The sequence below is a fragment of the Dipteris shenzhenensis genome, chromosome 29, assembly GCF_047967505.1.
Source record: "Dipteris shenzhenensis isolate YYH24624 ecotype China chromosome 29, Dip_SZ_1.0, whole genome shotgun sequence".
NCBI classification, from domain to species: domain Eukaryota; kingdom Viridiplantae; phylum Streptophyta; class Polypodiopsida; order Gleicheniales; family Dipteridaceae; genus Dipteris; species Dipteris shenzhenensis.
This window is the reverse complement of record NC_141624.1, coordinates 29443425-29463464: the sequence shown is the minus strand read 5'-3', so window position 1 is coordinate 29463464 and position 20040 is coordinate 29443425. Positions and strand designations below refer to the sequence as shown.

General features: G+C 43.2%; 1 protein-coding gene across 5 annotated transcripts; it reads left to right on the top strand.

Moving 5' to 3' along the window:
- Positions 1 to 5953: 5953 nt before the first annotated feature.
- Positions 5954 to 19708, top strand: LOC147882683 (U-box domain-containing protein 45-like). 5 transcript variants are annotated; one of them, XM_087400343.1, is made up of 7 exons: positions 5954 to 6339; positions 6447 to 6672; positions 7219 to 7294; positions 12565 to 12750; positions 13228 to 13335; positions 17429 to 18669; positions 18773 to 19708. In XM_087400343.1, exons 3-7 carry the CDS (start codon positions 7247 to 7249, stop codon positions 19500 to 19502), a joined length of 2313 nt encoding a protein of 770 aa, XP_087256469.1. In that variant the 5' UTR covers positions 5954 to 6339; positions 6447 to 6672; positions 7219 to 7246; the 3' UTR covers positions 19503 to 19708. The 5 variants fall into 5 exon arrangements, with proteins under 5 accessions (XP_087256469.1, XP_087256472.1, XP_087256474.1 ...); XM_087400346.1 differs by having other exon boundaries at positions 5954 to 6400; positions 6522 to 6672; XM_087400348.1 differs by having other exon boundaries at positions 5954 to 6672; positions 17429 to 18108; positions 18142 to 18669.
- The last annotated feature ends 332 nt before the right edge of the window (positions 19709 to 20040 follow it).

Sequence of the window (20040 nt, the reverse complement as noted above, 5' to 3'; positions counted from 1 at the left end):
GTAAATTCAACAACCAATTAATGCTCTAGGTTCTAAGGATCCAACATAATCGAGAATATCCGCCTTGACTTTGACAACCAAGCTTTGAGTCTTTGGAGTCTCCATTGGATCATCTTGCTTCTCAATTAGCTCTCTTGTTGCACTAATACAGTCTCCATTAGCTCATTTTTCTTCTCATGAGTCTTTTTCTTCTTGATGTCTACAACATCCTTTCTCAATCTACTGACCAACATGAGCAAGCAATTCAAGAAGGTTGTGAAGGAAGGTAAGGAATGCTTTCCCATGATGATCAGAAAAAGATGGTGATAAATTGGATGTATTCATTGATTTGCCACCAAGTTCAAGATTATGTTGATGGAATATGCAGATGTGCTGTCCAAAGAGTTGCAATAAGGCTCCTCATTGAGACATTGAACATGACATTGATCCAAGTATCCTACCCAACAAATCAACCCACCTCACCATTTGAAGCATGTAGAGATGGAAGGCAAATCCAAGAGCTACATGAGAAAGATTTAGAAATAGAAAGTCTTTCTCCTTGCTCATGCCTAGTATTACACTCCCCTAAGGGCCGATAAGGATAAAGCATGTAGACTATATGTGGATAGCAAGGAAGTGAACACAATAACCAAGTGCATACATCGTTACTAAGAATGGATGACATGGTTGATAAATTGTAAAGGTCATACTTTTTCTCAAGGTGGATTTAAGGTCTGGTTGTTGGCAAGTAAGAAGGTGATCACCCATAAACATCTTTCAAGACCAAAGCATCATCCACATTACTTCCATGGTGCTCATGTAAGCCAACGATGGTTACTTCCATGGTGCCAATTTAAGTCAGCCACATTGATGACAAGGCTAATTTTCAACTTTGCAAGTAGCTCAATGTTGTAGGCATCTGGGCCAATCTTTTTGGAAGCTTTACACGGTCCAATTTTCCTCTTCATCAGCATATATTTCTTTAACAAAGTAGACCCACATAAGATCACCTTCTTGATATTGATTGTATCTTCTCTTCTTATCTACAATTTGCTTGTTCTTGGGAATTTCCATCCTTTCAAACAACAACTTCAAGATACACACCCTTATCCTTATAACAATCAAATTTTCCCAAGTTGAAATATAGCTTGTTTTCCTTGCATTTTTGTAAAAGTTGCTTTGCATGATGCATATGTTGTTCTACATGACTTGTTGTATATCAAGATATCAATGAAAAACTTACTAGGAAAAGTCTCTTCATAAATCTATTGAAAGTAATCACACAAAAATGAAGTTGCAGGTATACTTAAGACAATAATGGATGATGTGGCATCACATACATGCAATAAAATTTATAGCAAGTATTTTATCAAATAGAAGGGCAAGGATTTTAATGAAGCCACATGGATGAGTGAAGAGAAATTGAAAAACATGTATCATTTTTCATGGGAGAAATGTAACTAGACTAAAGATGAAGCCAACCATGAGTTTGGCTCTTTCAAACACGGGGATTGTGATATAGGAGCATGCCAACATTTATGCTCATACTTGTATGACTTATGATTCATGATACTTTGAAAATCCAACATTCATGCTTATACTTATATGACTTATGATTCATGATACTTTGAAAAGACATAAAAAATATACTAAGCTATGATGAGTTATAGTTGTAGTAGGGTGAATCAAGACTTCACATGAAAGTGAAATGCAATGGCAATGTAGATCAAAAGATCCATATCCTCAAATGAAGAGCATGGCATATGTGAGCTAAAAAATGATATAAAAGGGCCCTATAAGTGAAAAGGTAGAAGATGGTTGAACCTTTAAAGGGAGGTTATACTAATTGGAAGGTGATCAAACCTCCTCTCTTGATTGAAGGGGATTAGCTAATTTATAGGAACCATGAATACCCCATTAAAGGCAAGTACTCTAGCACCTTTTTATGGCAACACTGAATTGGGTATAACACTCCATTGTGGTAAGTGTTACAAGATTATAGTAATTTGGAATGGCTACATTTTCTTAGCATCAAATGATAATGCTCAATATTTGGTTTGTTTCAAGTTCATATAATGGTTGTTACTTTGATGCAACACGATTTTGGTTGGAGTTTTCCTTTTTTTAACATTAAATAATAATGCTCAATGTTTGGTTTTTTTCAAGCTCATATATTGTTACTTTGATGCAACATTATCTTGCTCGAACTTATTGATGGTTTCTTGGGAGTAGAATTACACTAGTCGACATTGTGAGCACTATGGCAAAAAGTGGGGTAGGGTCTTTAAGGAGCTCCATCCTCCATCAAGATAAACAACAACCATTTAGCAACAAACCCTTGCATATGTCCTTCCCACACCTAACCAATAATAGAGGGTTGTGATGGCCATCGGAGCTATAGAAGTAATTGTTGGACATATACACTAATGAATACTATCCTCTCGAGATCCTATCATCAAAGGCCTTTAAATTATTTAAGTTTGGAAAGGGCCTAATACTTGGAATTATTGTAGTAATTCTGACCCATGAATCATCATTTTCAAGCTAGAAGGGCTAGAAATGTTATTTAAAAATAATTTAAAAATGTATCGAAATTTGTCCTCTTTAAACATACAATCAAAGTGATTATTAGAGGCAAAAGATGATTCTAGTGGAGAAGTTTAGCAAAAGAGAGAATGTGCATGTGTTCGCGTGCACATTCACATGTGCTTGTGGATGCACATGCATGTGCATGCATGTGTGCACGTGTGCAAGTACCTGTGTGTGCGGGAGTGTGCCCATGTGTGCATAGGAGCATGTGTGTGTGTGTCTGTTTGGGGAGGGGGGGGGCATCTACATGTGCATCTTTGCATGTGTAAAAGTATCTTGCATTGTCTGGTGCTTGGATGTTATGCTTCCAATGTATGGGATGTTACATGGGTTTTTGTCTGGTGCTTGGATGTTATGCTTCCAATGTATGGGATATTACATGGGTTTTTGTCAAACTTGTTGTACAATAAGGGCTTCATTATTGCCTATTTTCAATGTTGACATGTATAATTTATTGTTGTAGGATTTGTCATGATTTATGTCATATTTCATCACTTGGACAAATACATATTGAAGTGGGCTTGCTACATCTATGATCTTCACCACAATACACTTTGAAACCATGAGGGAGTTGTTCATTTTTAGATAAGTGGCACTTTCTTGTAAATCGATAACAATGTTATGGCCCACATTGTGATAAGAAGTGTGATGAATGGCAGAGTGGGAAACATGGAGTCTTATCAAACTTTATCACTCAAGGGAAAGGGGAGGAATCTAGTGGAGGATAGTGATGGGCGACTAGCTTACACTTTGTGTGCTTCAAAAGCAAGAAGTTTTCTAAAGTTGGATGGGGCAATGGTGAAGTGAGGCATATGGAGGAAGAAATGTGGGACTCACTATGAGGAGTAGTGCTTGCAAAACCGACCTTTTAACCGTATTTTGCAAGAGGATATCGCCATTTTACTGCTAAAATGCATTCTGGAGGCTTTGAGGCAAATGCTCGAGGAAGGCATTGCTTGTGGTTGAGTGACCAGTGATCGGTGGGAGGCCGCCAGTTGGTTTTCGACCACTTCTGGAACGGAAAATGTTGACTCTGAGCATTCCCCAAGCATTGAGGTTTCGAGGGAGGTGGTATGGTATTTCTCAAGCGTTGAGGTTTCGAGGGATGCGGTCCGGTAGTTACGTTTACAAATTTTCATCACATTAATGAATACTTGTGTGTGATTTGGAAATATCGTATTGTGGACTTTTTCCTTGTTTTGTGAATATTAGCCTGTGTTTTCCCGACGACACAGTTGTCAGAGTTTTTTTTCCCTGTGAAACGATTGACTCTGATGCAATGGTGGGGATCCGACCCATGGACCTTGAGAAACTTCCCTCGACCCCCGATCTTTGAAATATAATCTTTGAAAGAAGAGGAATTGACTTCCTAAAAAATAATGCTTAATTAAATAAAAATCGTCAAAGGCCGTCACGTTGCCGTCAAAAGAATTATCAATAATCAATAATAAGAATAAAATGAGATTGGGTCAAAATCGTCTGCCACGTCATTGCCGTGAAACCCAACTGCCGGGAGTTTTGCCCGTCGGATCGGCGCGACCAGGGAGACGCGCGTCACGCGATTCAGACTCCAGAGCAGATTTTCCCTGCAATCTTGATGGAATCGGATCAATCGCACGGAGTCCTGACGTTTCACCCAAGGATTCTGGCAAAAAATCCGACCTCAATGCACTCAGAATTGTCGGCATTCCGGTTCCCGAGGCCCCGGCGAGCTCACGTCCAAGAATCCGCTCCAAACAAAACTCTGTTCAGTTCAAATGATCGCGAGTTTTGTCGCTCAGCGGGATCGTACACGGTGCGCAGTGGCCCGGCGGGACGTACCGGTGGGAATGGAAATCGTTCAATTCAAGGTTGTAATAGACGTAGCGACAACCGTTCAAACGTTGAACTTGAACCGTCAGTTTTCACGTGGTTTAGATCGACGATTGCCGACGGAGTCTGCGAAGGCCTTCGTCCTGGCCGTCGCGCCGAGAGAGATGAATTGCGTTCCAATTGACATTTTTGCGTCGGTTTTGCGATGGAAAATCAGGAATCGGATGGCCGGTAGATAATGGACGGGATGTAGACGCATTGTGATTGATGGATTTGACGAGCAAAAGCGCGGGACGGATTCCTTTTTGGACGACGACGGGACGGGTTTCCGATTGTGCTGTAAAAGATTCCGATCACGATTGGTTCACTTTATAGATTTCCGGATCATAAATGAATGGATTCCTTTGAATCGTTTGACGATCGACGACAAAACTTCAAAGAAGACAGAGACGTACGGGATTTTCCAGTGGCTCGCCGGCTTGTCTCGCCGGGCGTGGGCGATTTCCGTCGGTAACAGTTCGGACAGAATCAGAATTGGGCGATTGCGGATGAACGATCCGGCATAGAAAGATTAAAAAGGGCAATCCGCACAGAAAAATTTGCATTTGCTCGCCGGATTCGGAAAGCCTCGCTGGCCGTGAGCGATTCCCGTCGCTAACATTTCGGACAGAATCCGAATTGGGCGATTGCGGATGAACGATCCGTCACAGGAAGATGAAAAGGGCGATCTCCGTTTACGATTCACGTATCCGCACAGAAAAACTTCCGTTTGTTCGCCGGAATTGGAGTGGCTCGCCGGCCGTGGGGCGATTCCCGTCGGAGAAATTTCGGACAGAATCCGAAATGGGCGATTGCGGACGATCGAACCGGCAGACGAAACTGAAAAGGGCGATGCCGGTTTGACGATCGGCGCAGAAAACCGAACTGGGCGAAGAACGACGGGACGTCTGTCGTGAAGAACGACGGAAAAACGAACGTAAGCTCGAAAGTTCGACATGTTCAACTGTGTGTGAGCTCGCAGCTCAACCAACGCCATAGCTTTTTTCTGTTCAAACGTGCAGAGTGAGCTCCACCATCGCCATAGCCACTGAGCTCCACCATCGCCATAGCCACTACCACCACAAAACCTCCATAGCCAGCTTCATCTCCGAAGCTGCACCATCGCCATCGCCATCGCCATCGCCATTGCCTCCCTCATCTTCATCTCTGCCATTTTCACCTTTTGCTCTGCCACCCCCAATCTTCACCACTACTCAAGCTCGCTCAATCGCCATAGCCACGCTCCTCCCATCGCCATAGCCAGCCAGTCAACCTTCACCCCCATCTCTTCCATCCTCAATCCATTTCGCTTTCCTCCCCCATCCCCATCCTTGACCTTCTCCTCCCTCCCCTCCCTTATTCTCTCCCTTATCCGCACCCCCTTCGCTGCCCCACCCCCGCCCCTCCACCCCTGGGTGCGATCGCTACCCGTCCTTCCCTCATCGCATCTTGCACCCCAAAGCCTGTTTTGTAATTAGACCGGCGCTGTCAGTGTGCTGTCTCCCATCACCCCCCTGTGGATGGCGTGACCCTTCTCCCAAGCGCGTTGCGTCCTTCTCCACAGCCAAATAGCCCATTCTCGCTCCGCGCTCCTCGTGCGACGAGCCTTTCCAAAAAGCCCAGACCCCCAGGCCCCCACTCAGGGTCCCCAAAAGCTCATCACACGCAAGCATGCGTTCCTCAAGATCCCCTCTCCAATACTTGCGATTTCTTATAGTTGAACCGACGATTGACGCCTTTCATTCCTCCGCCATTCCGCCTTTCCTCAGCTCTTCCTCTCACCACTAGTAACCCATCTACCCGCCTTGTACAAGATCAGGACAATTTGCGCCTTTACCTCGTTTATTTTTTAGTATCCCTGCGTCATTTCGTGTGTAACCGTGTGTTGTCTGTGGCTACCCGTGGTACCGGCGCGTGAAAGTATGTTAAACAGCAGACAATGAGTTCAGTTGGCAAGTACTACGACAGCACTATTTGAGTGGTTGGGTTTCTTACTGGATGAATTTATAATTGTGCAATGCAAACAGAACAATGAATGATGCTCAACAACAAAGTTCAGGATGACTCGAGTCGCCTTACATAACTAGACATTGCCTCCGCAGCCACTTGTCTTTCTTTTTCCGTGGGCTCCGAATCCGTATCACGGAAGCTGAGACTCTACCAACATCTCAGCGACGGTTAATCAACACCCAATATAACTCTCGACAATATTTGGCAGGATTGGCGAGATTCTGCCAAGAAAGATTTGTTCAGGTAGACTCCTCTTTTGCTCAATGCGCCGGGCCTTGGAAGCATCGGAGTGATAGAGGAAACTGCGACGTACAATAGAGGTTCTGTGCCGTTGCTAGAAGCGATAGCGGGGATAGGAATGGACAGCTGAGGGGTGGGAAAATAGCGAGAGGGACTGAGAGAAATAGTAAGAACCGAACTCTGTGAAAAGTTCTCGTTTTGGAACGTGTGCCTTTAGGAGCTTGTCAGAAAAGACTTGGGTTCATACGGAGCAATTCCTACTCCTGCTTTGGATCCCCTTTCGACGTACGAACTTGTCTTGATTTCCGACACCAGCGTTTTCCGTTAAATCCACAGGTTTTGCAGAACTCAGACATGCACAACCTACCAAGAGAACTTTCAGATCAAGCAGCTTTAATCTGACCATTTATATAGGGAATGATAGGAGTGATTATCGTGCTTCTAAGGATCGCGAGAAGCACCATCGAAGAACATGAAGTTTCTAATTTTGCAGTGGCTTTCCTAGGGGTGTTGATAACGTTTTTGAAATTTGTGTTTGTCATTGCTCAGACTCCATGAGGCTAGTGGCACTGCAAACATGGAAGAGTCCAGCCAATGGATTCTTGGAATAGCGCAGCAAGCAAAGGTAAAGTATGAATTCAATTTTTATGTTTTATACTTTTATGTTTTGCGATCCATAGGATCGTTGTTTTTGAACCTTGTAGCACTTCATCACTTTGGCGCGCTTAAGACAAAGCAGAACATGTTCTGCTTGGATCTAATGGTACTATCCTGGTATGGGGTCACTTTATGATTTGTCCGTGCTGTGCATGCGTGCAAATCCGTTTCCAACCCTCCTAGAGATCTACCAGAGTGGTAATTTTTCCCGTGTTTCAAATACTCTGTACATTCCCTAATAAATCCCCTTGATGGCGTTGTATCATGTGATGGCTTCGGTACTGGCAGGTTTGTTGACAGTACCTTTTTTCAAAGTTCAGTAGCTACAATGGTTTCTCAGATGTGTGCACGTAGAGAGAGAGAGAGAGAGAGAGAGAGAGAGAGAAGATGATGATCAAGAAGAACTTCTTTCATGTTGTATCCCATAGTGCACTCCTCACCGGTGTATGAGACAGCAAGACTATGTACAGCATCGACCGCTATACTCACTCCCAATGTAGCATACTATCTTGAGACAGGCAGTCAGTCCATCTGCAATGTGGGAGAAGTAGCACATTCGTGGGAGTTACCATTCACCCCTAGGATTCATGATGTTGTTTCATGTGTTATTCACTTATACGTCTGAATGCGTCTTCTTGGATCTCCACTTATGGATGAGGTGGGTTAAACCCCTATGTCCTCAAGTGCATCGTGGGTGGTTCTAGTCAAGCTTGACCTGCCAAGTTGTCTCCTGCTACAATGAGAGAATGCCCTGCACAGCTTGTACTGTCTGTTCTCTTCCCTTTCACAAAATGCCCTTGCTATAGGCTTGAGGGTTGTCGAACTGGCTAATTTGGGTTGTTCTAGTCAAAGCTTGACCTGCCAAGTTGTCTACTTCTACAATGCCCTGCACAGCTTGTACTGTCTGTTCTCTTCCCTTTCATAATAGTGCCCTCGCTATGGGCTTGAGGGTTGTTGCCTGGCTAATTTTAAGAGAAAATTGGAGTGAATGTTGCAAGAATATTTCAACGTTTGGCACAAGGAGGATCGAGAGGACTAAAACTTGACATGACGGACTTGAGTGATTCCAGAATCCAGGAATGATGTTAACTATGATAATAAGATGGTTACCAATGGCAACAGTCTACACACACACACACACACACACACATCAGAACCCACTACCCTCAGCCCCATTTTGGCATGCAAATTGGTTCATAATCATGAGTCTGTATATACCCCAGTTTTTGAATGGTACCATCTCTGGCTAGGTGAAATAAGTGCTGTTTAGAAGGCCATCCTAGTGCCAAGTGGTAATGATGGAGAGACATGTACACCTGGCCATAGGTCATGGTTGATGATCAGGTGGACCGTGGAATGAGTCAACCGCAATGTGGCAGCACAGAAATAATATTGGTGCGGGAGGTGGTCTATTGACATGCCATGGGAGTGAAACCACCTAGTCACATTTGCATATTAGCAAACCTATCTCCCTTGGTTGCGCATGAAGAAAGTGCCTTCCAGGAGAACTCTATTTGCCCACTTTTGATTGACCATATCCTCTAGTGCGGCCGATGTAGGTGATGATGTAGAAGGAAGTGTTTGTGAGCAGGGGTCCCATTGCAGACCCTGCTGTGTGAGGTGGATCAATGCCAGAAGTCTGGAGACCCTAGGACATAGGCAAGCAGGCTTTGTCTTTCCTGTGGGATGGCGTTTGTATTCCTTAATTTGGTCTATCTTTCCAATGCATTGTATAAGATCAGGCTGACATCTCCAATCAGTATTTCCTAATGCACATCCATATGTAACATGCACGTATCGATCACTGTGACGTAAGGCTGTAAGCGTGGAAGAAGCATAGCCACACCAACCTAACCATAGTTGTGCCCTCTGGATATGCGAGCCTCTTTGTGATATGTGGATTGCCAGTTATACCTGTGTACTACTGGGAAGCTCCTCTCTAGGCTTTGTTGGGTCTGTGTAAAGAATGGCATCCTTCCCCTCAGCAAAGTTGCCTCGTGAGGACCATTACAATCCCAGCATGCCATGGTTAAGAGTACTGAGAATCCCACAGGTCAGGCCCTTGGATTTGGTGAGAAGTGGTTTCCTCTCTTGGATAATAAGAGGAATGCATACTTGTCCTAGGGAGGACCATTAAGATCCATGGTATAGCCAAGCAAATGTGACTCCTCCAATTTAATGAGCACTACAAAATGCCAAAAGATATTACCTTTGGTGACAACAGCAGTAACTCTTTCATGTGTCTCGGTCTTCTTTGTATGCTTCAACGCCTCAGTTTACCATCACCCACCCTGCATATCCTTTCCTATCTGTTGACATTCTACAACGTGTCCAATGCCATCCTTAAATCATGTGATCTGAGTCTTTTCCTGCATATCACCTGCCTCTTATTGATAACTCAATAAGGCATCGTTACTCTCCACAAGCACGCATATACTGAATCATGTCCTGTTGCAAATTTTGTCCTTAGGTTCTGACACAAAGCCACATTTTCCTAAGGCTCTCTTCCAAATTGTGTCGGATATTCTGCCAAAGGCATTGTTTTATTGCTCCACGTCTTCAGAAAGATCTTGCTTATTTTTTCCCGATTAGATAACAATTAATAATTCGTTCCCCCCTTTTTAGCAGCCTGCCATTCTAGCTGACCTTAGAAGCTGTCGGTGGCAGTCTCTTGGCTATACCATGCTTAAATAGATTGGAAGACTCGTAAAAATTATGGCCACATCAGCCAATAGCATTTGGCGGGGGCTTTGGACTTTTGAACTCTAGTTCCAGTATTAAGACCCTCTTTTAAACAAAATAAATTCTTTTTTTGTGTTTCGTTAGCCAGGTTTCAACCGTTCTGACAATCACAGTGAAGAGACATATCAGCTCCCAACGATCACTAATTTGGTTTTATCACTGTGATCTCCATCCTAGAGCATTTGCGAGACTCTCTAAGCAACTCTAGATTCTGCCATGAGAGAGAGAGAGAGAGAGAGAGAGAGAGAGAGAGAGAGAATATTAATGTCCACGGGAGACAAACAAGTCTATGGGACAACAAATAAACCATCTATACATCTGCTTAGGGAGGGAACATGCCAGCTCCCAAGGAGTGCAAAAGCAACTCTAGTTATTTATAATTTTAGAGAACCTACATAATAATCTGAAAAACTAGGAGTGTTGCTATTCACAGGTCTGCAAGTTCTTGCTATTGCATGTGTATGACAGAACTGTTTGCATGAAGCGCTTGGCAGCATTCAACAATTTCGTGTATTTGAGGCTTTTGAGAAGCATTTTTTAGGGCCCATTGCAAGAGGCTTCTCCGGTTGATCAATTGAACCATAGAGACGTCTACGATTACAGACTTTTGTTTTTATTAAAGTTTTTATTTAGCTCTATTTTTTCTTCTCTTTCATTTTCTCTTTTATTTTATGTGTAGATTTTTGGCCTTTAGAACAGCAAAAAATCTAAATTTGTATGATTGGACATATACCTAGATGAATCCAGGAACATTCCCAAACTCATCCTCTAAAAACACAACATAGTGCAGTTTCAATCTCATGATAGTCACTCACAAGGTTGAAAACCATAAACTCCATCATGCATAGCAGGGACTAGCTACTATGACATCCCCACTGACGTCATCAACGCCCAACAGTGGGTGTAGACCATAGTATAAAAATATGCTCTCACACATACAAATCCACACACCCACACATACTTGAGCATCCATTTATACAAAGTCTTCGTACTGAGTTTCTGTCGGCACTGCGGAGGTGAAGGGCAGACTCAGCCATGATGAAGGCTAGCACTAAAAGAGAAGGCTAATCAAAAGGTAGTCCAAAATCTCTTCATTCAAGCTACAACTGCTTGTGTATGATTGGACATATTCTAGTCTAACAAAGGTATACGATTGGCGGAGAAGCTTGATCCCAATGATAGCATGTCCTCTAGAGGCCATCATGATCATGATCATGATGATGATGATGATCATCATCAAATGTCAGGCATGGCTGTTTTGACATGTGCAAAAGTAGCGTAATGATAGCATGTCCTCTAGAGTGTTAGATATTAGTTGCTTCATCATCATCCTCATCATCAACCATCTATTCAACGTTAGGCATGGGTGTTTTGACATGTGCTAAAGTTTCACTGAAGGAGTCCTCTTTGCACCAACCTTCAGGGAGTCCTACTCTAATCTTCAATGCATTGTCACATTTGGTTTCGTGTTCCTTGATCTCTTTTTGAATATCGGTTTTATTTGCCTTTGTATCAACCTTCACAGGAACTTCTTTCTTAATTGGTTGCAACTCCATGTGAACGAGATCTTTGACTGTAGAGACTAGCTGACAAGCAAGGGAGAAGCTTTGCAAGCTTTCATCAGCTCACCTATTATTGCCTGCTTGCCAAGTCCTTCAAGAAACTTCAGTCTAGCTGTACAGCTGCCAGTTGCATCTTCAGCTCTCTCACCTCTTGCTGTAGGTAAAAAATCTGTTCAAATTGACCAAGGATGGGTGTCTTCAGACCTCCTCGATAGAATATATGCGCATATGGAGATGGTGTCCCAGCTGCAACTCTAGCGTATGGAGTCCTGGTGGCTGGGCTTGCTTTGGTAGAGGGAGATTTTGAAGAGAGGCTGGGCCACTCTATGTTGGCCATATCTGAAGAACCCCAGGCTGACACTAACCCCGGGTTGGGCCAGGGGATTCAACCCAATCTGGAGTGGGGGTTAAAAAAGTAAACCTGCTGCTGTGAGCTGAAGGTGAACGACTTGCAAACTAAGGGACCTTGAGGACAAACTGAGGTGTGACCAGACAGACTGAAACACAAACAGGGAGCTACTGGTGGCGCGGCTGACGGAAACTGTTGCTGTTGAAGGCGCGGACTCTATGCTTGTTGTTTGCTGCGCGGGTGCCTGGGAGCTGTGAAAAGTGTTAGATTGAGGTGTAGACCACCTGCTGGTTAAGGGCTGAAGAAGGCGGGCTGAAGAGGCAGGCTCAAGGAGGCAGGTGGGCTGAGAGAGGCGGGCGGGCTGAGAAAGGCTGGTTGAGGGCGGTGGGCTGAGGGAGGCAGGCTGAGAGAGAGAGAGAGAGAGAGAGAGAGAGCAGGTGGGCTGAGGGAGGCAGGCTGAAAGAGAGAGATTTTTACAGTTTGCCATGTTTTCTCACCTGTTTTCAAAATAAAAGAGTGATTTTCTCACCTGTTTTCATAAAAATTAGGTTGAGATTCTGATATTGATATCATTTCTTTTTTCAGCTGCATAAGGAGATGTGTAGAAAGCTATCAAGAGGGCTAAATGCGTTGACAGAAATATTCCCAGCCTTGGAAGCAGTGCGACCAGGATGCAAACCAGGCATGCAGGCTCTATCAGGATTACATTTGGCTCTGCAGAAGGCAAAGGCTCTTCTTCAGTATTGCGCAAGCTCCAGCAAACTATATATGGTAGACTTGACCTTGCTATGCCTCAGTCCCCATTATAGCATTCCTATCTGAAATACAATCAAAATAGTCAGTCATTACATTCTTTTCAACTTTAATTTCTCAGATTTATAAGAAGATGCAACATGCATATTAAAAAACTTATATTCAAGCACCTTTCTGATATTGAACACACCATAGAAGGGGATCTCATTGTAGTCTGACAGTATCCGTATCTGCAGTAAAGTATCACAATGCACAAGATCGATGGTATTTTAGTTTGTTTGAAATCGTCTGACTCAGCTTGCAGTCATGCAGATTATTTTGGAGAAAAGAAGGAAGAGCAATTCATTTGCTGTTTGCTGCATGCGTGTATCTTGAATTTATAGGATCAAAGGCTAAATATGATGGTTCGTGGATTTCAAGTATAAGTAATGATTATATTTTAAAGGAAATCCTGTGCGTAACTTGGTAGTCTGACCCAGCTCTTTCGATTTGCAGGCATTCACAGGTGATTCCATAGTTCTGAAATTTGGTAGAGTGAGAGAGGATTTGGATCAGAACTTGATACAGATAGCTGAAATAGTATCAGAGAGTCTATCCAACAAGGTATACATTTTAATTGTGTAGTGTCCATTCACATATAAAATCACCGATCTTTGCAGCTGACATTCGTTGGGCTTCAGCTATCCTATACATTCATATTACTCACTGTTAAAAAAAACGTGATCAAGATATTGCAAGTGCCAGTGTAAAGAATTCAGTACAATATTTTCAAACAAATACAGCTCAATTCAATTCTGTTGTCATTTATTTCCCATTATGCTGTGTTTTGATAACCTTATCTTTGCTGTACTTGTATTTTTCTTGCTCTAAGAAACTCTTCCCATTATGAATCCTGCACCATAGGGCGACATAGGCTCCCTTGGTTGGCTTTATGCTTCTCCATGGCATTGGTAGTAGAGGGGGGCCAAAGGTGTTGTACGCATGTACTTGGAGATGGTTTGAAAGCCTTGGGCTCAATATAGAGAGGCTGCCCCCTTCCAGTATAGCATTGAGGCCCCCTCTATCCCACTCACCTATCATGACGTGAACCAGGTGATCCGAGAGGATCTCCTATAGGTACACATTCAGGACTTCGTTGGCACCCCATGAGCTCCCTGTGAAGCTTAGCTTCTACAAAGACCCTTGCTTACGGGTTTTAGAGGAGGGCTTCATCGACCCACTGGGATACATGCGGATCCATCTCCCCACTCCATGAGGATTTTGATTGGGCGGTTCCGGGTCTCATCACACCAACTTTGTATAGAGAGTGGTCGAGCAGAGGGGATACCCAAAGAGGGCCGCATCTGCACCCTGTGCGATTCCCGAGAGATCGAGCCAGAGGAGCATTTCACTTTCAGGTGCTGGGTGTACTACGAGATTAAAGGTTGGTACCATTGCCTTTTCAGAGATGGCTTTGGCTCCCTTCCAAGTCTCCTATCCTACCCTGACAAGAGATGCTTGGCAGCCTTCATTCATGATGCTGTACGACACAGGGAGCGGTTGCTCAGAGCATGTAGAGGAGATCATGACACACACGTAGACTCCTCTAAGAGCATGATCAGTGAGTTTTTCCAGCCAGACAGTACTGACCAACAAGACTCACAGAGACGCCGGCTGCGGGGACCCGAGCTAGAGTCAAAGACACCCCAGACTCGGAAGCATACTGAGGCACATATCACACTAGGGGACCTTACTTCCATGCTTACTAGACCAAATGCATGACGCATAGGAGTGGCTGTAGCATTTGTTCACGACCACAAGGCTATAGCTAGGAGACTTCATTGGGTTGTACGTATTGATAGCCGTGAATGCCCTATCATAGGGTTTCTGCCACCACTGCAGCCTTACACACTGATGCTCTCTCCTCGGGCTGACACTCTCGCCAGCTTCGACTCAGAGACTTTTTTCCCCTTTTGATGTACTTACGCCATTATGGGCATGACTATGGATTATGGAATTTGTATTTGTCCTGGTTGTTGATGCCCATTGAGTGGCTCCACCCATCAGTTCATTGCATTAGTTTCTTTTAGTCTCATACACCCCTTTTGGTCTTCTGAAGACTTTAAATAGACTTTCTTTCTTTCTTTCTCTATGACAACTACCCTACCCCACCTCTTACACATTGCTCACCAGATGCGTACAGTGAGGCTACACAATGGCCGAGCTAAAGATCATGAGGGACTAAGTAGGGTTTTCAACAAAGCAATCTGCGTTGGTTTGCTTCACACATGGACCCTAACACCATCACCACTATTCATAACGTAGCCTGGAAGACTACAAGACCATTATGATTGGGCTTGTCATGTCCAAGATCCACACCTCAGTGCTTGATACACAGGTCAACGAGTTTGCACAACTCCAGGGACTCAGAGTTGATGGACAGGCAGGCTTCTCACCCCACCTCTTACACATTACACACACACACACACTCTCTCTCTCTCTCTCTCACAGCTAGCCCGCCCCACCTCTTACACATTGTTCACCACCGATGCTGTCAGACATTCAGAACCTAGGATTCACTCTAATTAGATCATCTTATTAGGCGCATGTCAGAACCTCCTTAATGCATCCTGAGCTCCAAGGCAAGGAATTACAACATCCAGGTGTCTTATACTAAAGGTAAAAATTCTTGTGCTGTCCATTGAAAATTATAGATACCTTGTTAGCGTCAGGTTTGGCTGCCCACTTGTGCCACTTCCCTACTTGGGCACAGTGTCTCCCGTGTGATTCATTTAATGTGAGTGCCTCAGTAGCCCAGCACCCACAGGTTTCCACATGTGGTGGATTGAGATCCATCGTCTCTCTTGTATTATAGGATGCTAATACAAAGGGTTTTGTAAGTCGGTACCTAGAGATATGTTTTTAATTTTCAAAATTTACGTTGCTTTCCACAAGGTTTGAAGTTGGAGATTTCGATGTCGATTACTTGAGCCATTGCTTCAAACTGATTTAAGTTGTTTTGAGGACGATGTTTGATGGCCATTCATGTCACATGGTACATGATTCAGGAATCATGAGTACATATTTTCCTTAACTTGGGAAAATTTGAAATGTATTACATTTCAACAATACAAGGATAGTGCCTCAAGAGAGAATCCCTCACATAAGATAAACCATTATAAGCAATAGAAATGGTGATAAGCCACCTAACGGTTGCTTGAAAAAAAACTTGAAAAGGGGAAGTTGCACATACACGAAGGTCCCAAACAAAAAAGTAGTCTTGAGACTTGATGGAGGGCACATAGGCCATTCAACCCCTGTTCAAAACCAAAACATCAGCCTGATATCCTTAATGACTACTTTCAAGGGCAATTACCAAAACCCTTGAAATTACCAAAACACATCCAAGTAAAGAAGATCAGACTGACAAGAGTGCCTTCTTGTCGTTTGCAAAAGATATTTGTAGTGACTCACCTAAGACTTCAGTTCTAGGGGCTGGAGGTTATGCTGAGGCTGAGCATGGATATCTACTTCCTTGTTACTCATGGAGCAACTGCGTAGACAAATAAACGAGCGAAAAGGATAATGAAAATGAATAGATGGGTCAAAGAAGCTAACAAGAAAAACATGAAGCCCAAAGAATATTACTTGAACAATGCCATGCAATTGTAGCTTAGAGCCTCATGAACTCTATTTAACAGTGAGCAATAGACGCCAAAACCTCCTTGGAGCACCTATTCAAATCAAAGCGAGGAACTATGTAAGGAGAGTGCTTCTTGAAGTACATGTGGAGGCTATAACCCACAACTACCAAAACTTTGGGAAAGCTCTCTCCATAAGGCTGTCTGCTTCAAGACTTGAGCCAAGAGCAGCTACAATGACCACAATTATACAAACCTAAAAGCCCCCTAAAGATGCCCAGCTTAGCCAGCACAAAGGTCATACCTAGAAACATGCCTCCATGCAAATAACATTAGGTGCATCAGCTGGGATGCCAACAGGAATAGATCTGGAAGCCCAAGCAAAATACAAGAATGCAGCTATTGGGCACCCAAAGCATTATTTGTCATGATTTACCTTTTGAGGCTTGTCACCTTTTACGGGTCACTTTGGTGACGAGTCTCAATTCAGCTTCCAGGGATGAGTCTACCCTACCATGGCTGTGTTAAGAGCTTTCATGAATGAAATATAAGAAATATTTTAATTGCAACGCTTAAGAACCCATGGGTAGGTGCATGTTCTGATTGCCATCCTTTGCTTTCCTTCTAGAGAACTGAAACATATTAAATTGGTGTTACATTTATCTGTTTTGAACCAGCCAATCCTCACATTTTGAACTCTTGCACTTCTCGCTGGATCTGCAAGGGCACTCTTTTACAAATGCTGACTTGATGATTTGAATGAGGGTTTGAAGGAATAAACATGCTTGATAGAATAACAAGAAATATTCTTATCATATACCTTGTTTTCAGTGATGCTGCTTTCGTGAAAACAGGTTTATTGCATGCTTTTCCTTGTAGAAACTCGCTTTGCATCATTTGAATGGACACTATATGGCTTCGCTTTGTTTCACCTCAAACATCAGTGTTTGGCGAATTCCGACCCTTAGATGTACTTCCTAAGTCAGCAGCTTCAAGGTTTCAGATTTAAGTTCTTGAAAGTGTTAGTCCCAGTCAAGGTTAGGTATGTGACTTTATTTTTCTCCTGATTTTTGCAGGTTGCATCTGTCCTGGCAGAAATAAGTCAAGCTAATTTTTTCCTTGATCCATCCGACAAGCAAATAGGGGCAGACATAATCTCATTGTTGCTAAAGGAAAAAGGTGTACATTCAGGGGAAGAAGTCATATTTGAGCACGTTGCCACTTGCTTGGAACTTGTTTCTCCGAAGTCTGTATTTGAAGAACGGCAAGCGCTCAAAAAGCTGCTTGAAAAAGCACAAAGTGGGAGAGACAAAAAAAAAGCATCAATTCTTCTGTATTTCCTACATCTATTAAAGAATTACAGCAAAAATATTAAAAGTAATAGCTCAAATGCCTTATACGCCATCAATTCAAGTCACAAAGAGATCGCCAGAAGTCAGACCGTTTCAAAGTGTACTGGTGTGGACAACTTGTTCAGAGAAACTGAGACGTTGAGATATGAGACTTCCACATCTGCACCAAAGGTCCCTGAACAATTTAGGTGCCCGCTCTCTCTGCAATTGATGTCTGATCCAGTTATTATTGCATCAGGACAGACCTATGAGCGGGTTTTCATTGAGAAATGGTTTGAGGAAGGCCATAATACCTGTCCCAAAACGTGCCAGCTGTTGCCGAACCTTTCAGTAACTCAGAATACCTGTGTTAAAAACTTGATTGCTCAGTGGTGCCAAAACAATAGTATTCCAGCTCTTGAGAGGTGCCAAAACAATAGTATTCCAACTCTCTTGAGTCCTTCCTCACCAGAGATTTCAGTGGTATCTTGGAATTCAGAGTCGAGTATGGATGGTTCTATGGGAGTTGAGTCCTTCTCAAGTTTCGACAGTTCCATTGACGTTGAGGAGTCTACTATGGACAGTGGGGTTATTCCTGAATCAGAGGGGAGGAGTTGCCAATTCTATAAAGAAAGAAAGTCTATAAACCCATCCAAATTCCATGCTTCTAGAACAGCAGAAAATTTGAGTAGTTTCGATGAACGCTCCCTACAAACAAAAAGTTTGCCTACGCCAAACGAAGAGTGGTGGCTTCAGTATCTGGAACAATTAGCTGCAGACCTTGTTGGACAGGCTTGGGAGGTTCAGTGCAGATCTGCTAGGAATATTCGAATGCTGACAAGAGATATACCAAGAGCACTAGCTCACGTTGGTGATAACATTCTGGCACATCTCGTGGACTTTCTGGGCAATGCACTACGTTTTGGCTGCAGCAAAGAGCAAGAAGTAGGGGTTCTCATCCTTTTGGATCTTTCTATCTTTGACAGGTAAAAGTTGGCTCGAAATAGATTTGTCAGGAGTTATGCTGTTTGCCAAAAAGTATTTTGTAACAGTAGATTCGTATTCAAAATGCTTGTTCTTTTTTATCAGAAAGAATGAGGAACGAATGGTGGCTGCTGGAGTCGTGCCCCATCTATTGGAGCTATTGAAAGGAAGCTACGAACTGAGATTGAAGGAAGTAGCAATATCGCTCTTAATGGTGCTCTCTTGTACGGAAGAGAACAGAAAAACAATCGGTTTGTCTGGAGCCATACCTATTCTAGTTGAGCTTCTCGATCCCAATTCATGCATCAACGTTTCAGATACGTTGATCATTCTTTGCAATCTATCAGAAGTCTTGGCCAATCACAGATGGATCATTCAGGCTGACACTGTATCAAAATTAGTCCACCTTCTCAAACTCGAAAAAGATAGTATTCCTGAGAAATGCCTTCTCTTGTTGTATTATATATCGTCAATCGAAGAAGGGAGGTATAGGCTTATAGCCGCTGAGGGTTGTATAAAAACTATTGTGGAGTTTCTTGGGAACGGAAACAATGAACAGCAGGAACATGCAGTGGCAATTTTGTTATTGCTTTGCAACCAAAGTTACAATTTCAGGTACAGGGTAAGACAGGAAGGAGTAACGTCACACCTGCTCACACTCTCTGTGCAAGGAAGCGAGAGTGTAAAGGACAAAGCATGGAAGCTACTGCAATTACTTCACAAGCAACAGTGTCAGGACGAACAAACATGGGCGCCCGACACCCACACCCATCTAGAAATTCCGTCTACCAATCTATTTACTGATACCAGATCTGCTTCCCTCACGTATAGCTAAACTTCCGACCTTTTGTGTAAATTGTTGATTACCTCTGTGGTAGTGGGCTGCAGTTGTAGCCTTACCTATACATGTGTAAATCTTGAAGTTTTGATATGTGATTTGATGTAGAGCCTCTATCATACTGCGTGATATTTCAGTCAATCTAACGTGAGTGATGTTGCCATTCTCATCTTCCCACCTGCTCGACTCAGAAGGTTTGCTTTCAACTTTGCAGTGAGTGAATGCGTATTACAACAATACAAGAAGGCTTCTTATATAGAGAGAGCCTTTAATATATGTGCACATGGCACCATATCTCAACACACTTGTGGGATCCTATGATCCACATCTCTCCTTGTGGATGTCCTTGATCCACATCTTCACATCATGTAGTCCACATCCTAGGGTGGCTACTTTAATACATTCCTATACCCCACCTTAGCCTTTAATATATGTGCACATGGCACCATATCTCAACACACTCCTACTTCAAAGGAGGGGCTCTATGCACCTAAGGGGATCCTTTTAAGGTACTTATCCTTTCTACATATAAAAA